At 38.8% G+C, this 7,118-nt stretch overlaps 1 protein-coding gene across 1 annotated transcript in view; it reads left to right on the forward strand.

Annotated features, from left to right (window-relative positions):
• Positions 1–6,489, forward strand: part of LOC108748928 (protein FAM214A) — a 16,924-nt gene extending 10,435 nt beyond the window's left edge. The window contains exons 2-9 of the mRNA XM_018487357.1: positions 567–784; positions 1,304–1,527; positions 1,835–2,057; positions 2,165–2,333; positions 2,432–4,991; positions 5,283–5,604; positions 5,768–5,967; positions 6,186–6,489. Coding sequence (XP_018342859.1) covers positions 569–784; positions 1,304–1,527; positions 1,835–2,057; positions 2,165–2,333; positions 2,432–4,991; positions 5,283–5,604; positions 5,768–5,967; positions 6,186–6,354 — 4,083 coding nt within the window. The 5' untranslated portion in view covers positions 567–568 and the 3' untranslated portion in view covers positions 6,355–6,489. The remainder of the gene's footprint in view (positions 1–566; positions 785–1,303; positions 1,528–1,834; positions 2,058–2,164; positions 2,334–2,431; positions 4,992–5,282; positions 5,605–5,767; positions 5,968–6,185) is intronic.
• Positions 6,490–7,118: the final 629 nt, after the last annotated feature.

Raw genomic sequence — 7,118 nt, forward strand, 5'->3', positions numbered from 1 at the left:
TTCTAGTGCAACACTTGAGATTTTTCGTCAAAGGAATTTGTCATGTTTTTCTGCAAATTGCTTCACTTTTAGTTTTGGATACCTTGTTCATCTACGTTCGAATGAAAATTCTGCTTGAACAAAGGCTACTCTTGAGTAGTACAGATAGAAAAAGGAGATTTAATTAGCTCAGCCTAACTGACTTTAATTGGGAGAAAACAGTGGAAGAATTGGTTGCAAGTGGCAGTATATAGATGACTCCAATACTTTTCCAAAAAATACGATATATTGTATATGAATGTTATATTCTTTTACCGCTAAATTTCATTCCCAATCTGTACTTTCGTTAAATTCGTATTTACTTTTAATCTCTCAAATTCCTTCTTTTTTTTATTACTTTTCAATTTATTGCATTCAATATTTATCCCTACAGCACAAATTAAGTGCGCAAAAGTTGTCGCTACACTACACGTTGCAGCGACATTACTGCAAATTCTGTGCTGTATGGGTATTTATTGGAAGGTCTTAAAGAGACCTTTTTCCGCAGATCATGGATGTGATCAACATCGGTGCTTCTTACGTTACAGGTATGCACTGCCTAGGTGCGGTGACGGGAGGAGGCACCTCCAGCCCGAACGGGGCTGGCGGTCGGGGTGGTGCTCTTAGTGTGTTTCGAGCCCTTGGAGTCCTTGTGTGCGAAGGAAGAATCCAGGGCCCTCCGCGTGGCTACAAAGAGGGCCCACACTGCGCACCGCCTATGCAGGCGGTTCCAAACGACCACGTGTGCGAGGAGAACAACTATCTGGTACGTAACATATGGTGTCCCCGTTACTCTCCGTTGTTCCTAGGCGACCTACTTATGCGCAGCTTTGCCAGAGGAATATAAAAGCCGTCGAAGAAATTCATTCGTTTACCAATTAAACGGAACAATTGTAATTTTTACTGTTAAAAATATTCAAATGCCATACAAAAGAAAACATTATGTTTATTAACATATGTATTTGTTGCAAACTTCTTAATGCTTTTTAATGATTAAATAATAAAAATAATTGTTAACATATAATAGTTAATAAAAATTAAGGTCTATAAAAAATGAACAAATTACAAATGCAAAGATACAAATTGTAAAATTTTCTTTATCAGAAAAAAATTATTTTTGAAAAAGAAAAACTGTGTATATTTATTGCTTATTTTATACGTTACGTTAAAATATATTTTCACAGAAAGTATGACATGATTGACTATAGTACACAATAAAGACGGTTTATCTTTTTATCTGTTATGAAAATTTTTTTGCCTACATTTTTTTCTTTAATTTTTCAAGTGCAATCGATATCGAGTACTAATTCAGGAGATCACGGAACGCCTCGCTACTGGATCGTACCTGTGCGTGGAGGTGCTTTTGTGCAGCGATTGTCCGTGTGGTTTGGCAAAGTCCACTTGCAAATATCCTGTATATCCCGTGCCGTCCTTATCCATTTCACCATGGCAAAAATGCGCTTCAGAGATGTTACTGGAGTACTGGTGTATCTGCGTTGTCCCGAGCAAGTAAGTCGCGCTTTATTTCATTTTGTGCTGCAAAATAAATCTAGTTATAAAAGAAAATTGAAGAAATAAAGACAAGTACGAATCATAGTGTCAACTGATCAGAATCTAAATATGAATCTAAAAAGTTATACATGTCGAGAACGACGGGATATTTTAATTTCGATATCAGATCATTTTTAATGTAATAATATTTATTCATTGAATTATCTTTATTTCTTCAATTTGATTTTTCAAGTTTCTAGTAATATTTCTAAATTTATTCTAAAAGTTTTTTAAATATCATACATCTATATCCGATTGCTTTTAGGAGCCAGGAACCAATGAATTTTCAAGGATTATACCAAGCAGTGCGTTCACGGTTACACTTTAGTCAGGTTGCAGCGTGGTGGTCGCGCAGCAACGGCGCGGAGCCGAGCTACATAGCTACCCGGATCGTATCGCACAATGAGGATAATCTCAGTAAATTCCGAGAAACGTCAGTGGAGCATACCTTTCCTCTGGCTGGTAATGGTGATGGAAATTCTATCAAGGTACGTAACATTATAAGATTATGTCACAAATATATATATATATATATATACAAATCGATAAGATTAAAATTAATGTAGTAATTGGCATCATATTTTTGTTTTATTAGGTAACTATGTGGGCACTGCCGCGGATGGAAGAGGTACCCATACTCACGTGTTCGTTACACCCGAAAAAAGAAAAAGACGAAGAGGATATCGCAAGGGCGTTAACGCCCACCAAGAGTGTCCCGATAGGATCTGGCAGCGCGCAAAATCCAGAGGGTCTCGTCTTACCTGGTAATAAACTATAAATATATTGACGTGTGGAGATTGATAATTATCTTAACAATTTTTATTCGAACATAAATTAAATATGAATCGTTTTTTTTTAATAGTTCTAGTGGACGACAGACTACAAACCACTTGTAACAAGTCTGGCAAGCATGACTGTCGTTGTGAAGAAGAGGACGTATCCCCTATATCGCCTACCATTAGATCTAATGGCGAACGGAAGCGTCGTCGATCGCTTCCTTGTGGTCCGGCGGAGAGTCCTTGTGTGAACTCGCAACCGGCACCGTTACCGTCCGTTCAAGAATATGTGCAGGAGGTAAGGGACAACACCAGCTCGAGCTTAATGAGAAATTCTGCCGAGTCAATAAACAACCGTAGCATCATGAGGATTCTCCAGAATAGAGAAGTAGAGAACAAGAATGAGGTGAAAACTCACAATAATCGAAACTCGGATCTCGAACGTTGCTTCAAAGTACATCTAAAGATCGAGGATCTTGAACACGATTTGGGGAAATACTACAAGCATACAATGACAGAAGTTGCAGAGATTGCCAATTCAAAGAACACTGATCGGATCGAAGAAGGCTATAATAATTCCGTTAAGAACTCTAATCTTGGAAGAGGGCCCAGTAGCTCCTCGGATATCATATCCGCGACAAAGAGTAGTGGAATATTACACAATCTTAGTCCTTTCGCTCCCACGAGTTGGTCTTTCGTCTCCTCTTGGCAGAATAGCAATATGAATAGTAAGTTCCAAAGCTTTCGCAGTGCGAAGGAGACTCGTTTTAATGATTCCGAAAAAAATTATAAGCCGCCAGCTGTTACATCCAATCATGCTGTAATCAAGCCCTACGCTCAACCGAATCCCTTCCATGAATCAAATCCGGGACCTTCGACGCATAAATGGACGCAAAAAACATTAGATAATTCCGCTTGCATTGTACATCAAAGTTATCCAAAAAATAAAATTGTCCAAGAGGTGCAAGTACCGGCCGGTCAAGACGCATTAGAGATTAATAAAGAAGAAAGTATCATTAAGAGTAATCAGAGAAAAACTGGAAAGTCAGACTTAAATCAATTAATGTGGAAACTATCGGTGCCAGACGAGAAAGAAAAGAGAGAAGAAGGAGGGTTTCTGGATTGGTTCAGCAAAGTACCTGGAAGAGTCTTGGGTGTTGCGGCAACGAAAAGCTACGTTGATAATAATAAAATGAAGAATGAAAGCAAGTCGGAACATTCAATCGGGCAGCAAGGTACAAACGAGATCAAGTTCAAGAATTGCAATCTCGAATTGAGTCAACGGGAGGTCGACGAAGTGTTAGCGGTATTGCGAGCGAGAACACCGTCGGGACGTAGAAGAGCTACTGTCAAGAATGTGAGAAAACGCGGAGAACGATCTGAAAGGGTCAATGATGATATGACAGAAAAAATTACAACAAAATGTTGGGAGGAAGGGATAGTTCAGAGTAATTCGATAAATCCTGGAATAGTTCCAGTTTGTACACTTAAATCTTGCGAGGATTGCAGTCGTGGGTTGTGTAAAAAGATAAATCATCAGGTACCAGAAGAGCATTCAAGCCCTCTAGACCGGGTCTATTACGATAAAAATGTTTATCAACCTGCACGCTCAAAACTTGCCGAAGGTACCAACAAATTAAATGAGGATTCGCAAGCGAAAATACACACGAATGAGGATGCGAATCGTTTACGAAATGTTTCCACTAAAGCTGACGTGCTGCTCGGAGCCATTCTGCGAACCAGCAAGGACCGAAAGGACTTGTCAGATATTTCATCAAACGGGACCAGACCGAGGTCGACGATTAATATTGACGATGACAGTAGCGACGATGATTCTCACTTTTCGAGCATTGAAAAGCTTGATCAACAGGACCATAGAACCATTTCGTCCAATGACGAGAAATCGTTGCCGCTGAATAAAAGATTCCATCGGTTTCGGCAGATGTTCAAGAAAGACACAGTAGATAAGGCAATTCCTTTGATAGCGGACGAGAGTTCCTCCTCATCGGAGACCTCGCCAAATTCGACGCTGAAGCAACGCTTTACTACGGCATCATTTCGCTATAATAACGAACAACCGAATCTACATAGTGCAAGGTACAGCAAAACGAAACGGCGAATCGACTTCACTAATTTCCCGGAGGCTACCGAGGAGAAAGAGGATGCTGCGATATTCAGTACAAAAGACGCACATCAAAAATCACGCAATATACATAGTACAAATAATAATGATCGCGAGTGCGATTCCGAGGGCCTAAACAACCAGCAGAATCATTGCGACAGGCGGCTACTCGAAGAATCTTTTAAAAATAAAGAGCAGGGCGAGATTACGAAGGACATAGCTGCTCTTCAGAAGAGCAATTTGATAACTCCAACTATTCCGCAGAGCGGACATTCGTCTTCCAAGCTACGAAGCAACAATTATAATGACAGTATCGCGGATATAGGAGATGACGAGGCTGTCGATAAGAACGTGCCGTCTGCGCTCGAACAGGAGAGATTCCGCAGATCCCTGGAAAATGCGGCGTCGATGGTATTCCATAGCAGGACTGGCTTGCCGTTGACCTCTAGTCCAGCGCCATTGAGAAGAGGCAGCTGTTGTTTCGATTACGACAGCAGTTTGAATTCCGTCTCCTCTAAAAGAAAGTACGTAGTCGGAAAACGATACGGTTGAGCGGCATCAATGAGAGAATAGCATTATAATTTATAATATTATAAAATTATAAATTTAATTTAGGAGAATTATTTGTGCAATAATTTTCTTTTTAAAAGTTTCTTGTCTGGCTACTATTACATTAGTAATAATAATATATAAAATGAAAAGTAATTGTAATTGAAAGTATCCAAGATTAGAGTGCAATACTTTTTACTGAAGCCCTCTGAAGTTGATATATCGGCACAATTTTTTTTCTCTAAAATGACATTTCGCGTTTTTAGCGCGTTGTTTGAATTAAATACACCGCCGAGTCCGGGTGCAGTCTCGCTGGAAGAAACCGATCGCGACGCAGAAACCGCTGGTGAAGGCGAAGAGACACCCAAAAGACGGTCTAGCTCCCGCCACCGACCGCAGAGTCATGCTCTTCTAGGCAGCTTCGAGGAATCGGCGTTGAACGGTAGACTCGAACCGGTGTCCACGGTTCACGGTTTCGCAGCGGAACTCGGGGCCAGTGGTTCCTTCTGCCCGAAACACCAGAAACTTCCAGTCACTGTGTTTTTCTATACACTCGGTGACAACGATAAAGTCTCCACACCATACCTTGTACGTACTTTTTCAAACAATCAATTGCAATGTGCACATCTTGAATCATTCACCGATACAAATTACCAATGGCTGAATAATTTTATTCAATAAAGAGATATTACAGATTCCCCCAGATCTTTCTTTCATATTCATAATGATGATTCATGTGATTATTTTACAGGCTCATATTAATCTTGAGAAAAAGGGTTATCAGGTACCAAGAAGTGGCACCATTCAAGTGACTCTTCTGAATCCGTTGGGTACAGTCGTTAAGATGTTCGTAGTATTGTACGATCTTTCCGATATGCCGCCGCGATCTCATACTTTTTTACGTCAAAGAACACTGCGGGACAAAACACTACGCTACCTCGTTCACCTTAGGTATGTTCCATTTGTATATTTTAAATAGTTTTAAATTATACAAGCAATCAGACCATTGCAGGTCGATGTATAAATTATACGTTACGTAAAACGCCAATTATAAATTTTAAAGAATTGAAAAAATTGATATATGTTTAAGAAATATTTTGTGAAGTCGGCTTTTGTGCTAGAAATAGACTGGAAGAAATAACAGACACACGTATAAACTTTTCTTCTAGATTTATGTCCAGCAAATCAGGTCGAATTTATCTGCATACGGACATACGTATGATCATCTGTCGGAAGTCGGATGTGGATACGGCGTCGGATTTGGGCTCGGAACCGCCGAAAGAACTCAGGAGTTACATCCACGGTCCTACAAATCCAAAATTTTCGCCAAGGTGCTGAGCCACGTGGTACTTTCCATGGGGCTGCTGCCAATCGTTCCGCCCGCCCAGTCCCTTTCAAGTCGAACTGTGATCGACAAACGATCGAATAAGATCAAATTAGAAATCAATTTTTGTTCTTTTAACCCTTTGCGATATAGACAATTACAATTTTTTTTTTTAATGGGAAAAATAATATGAATATGTTGTAATTTATTATAATTAATAACTTGATAACTGACATAATAACTTATGTATCTCCTGTGGATATAAGTTATTATGTGTTAATCAATATTGCAATAATATCGTGATGATAAAAATGTAGCTCTCAAAATTATTACGGAACATTATTTCTTTTATAAATTATTTTAGATTGCAAAGGGTTAAGAGAGATTGAGAATCGAAAAAGCGCGAGAATATGAGAAAAATTCGAAAGATTACGAATGAATTTAACCGCTCATGTTGGAATAATAATTTATATTCGCAATATATTTCTTTTTTCTTTCTTTTTTACAAAATTATTAGTTCAGGCCGTTTGCGCTGCCCGGTATAGAATTAACTTTTGCGTATTGACAGTTCCAATACGAATGGTTTGTAAAATTGACTCGAATATTGCGATTACACTCCCGGTCTCATTTTGATCCGTGGTTCGTGCTTGCAGTATAGAATGCTGCATATAAATAATAGGATAAGTTCATGCAGTTTTTCGTTTTAAATTCGTTTCTGTATTATATAATAGCAATATATATATATATATATATATATATATATATATATATATATATA

The sequence above is a fragment of the Trachymyrmex septentrionalis genome, unplaced genomic scaffold (assembly GCF_001594115.1).
Source record: "Trachymyrmex septentrionalis isolate Tsep2-gDNA-1 unplaced genomic scaffold, Tsep1.0 scaffold25, whole genome shotgun sequence".
NCBI classification, from domain to species: Eukaryota; Metazoa; Arthropoda; class Insecta; order Hymenoptera; family Formicidae; genus Trachymyrmex; species Trachymyrmex septentrionalis.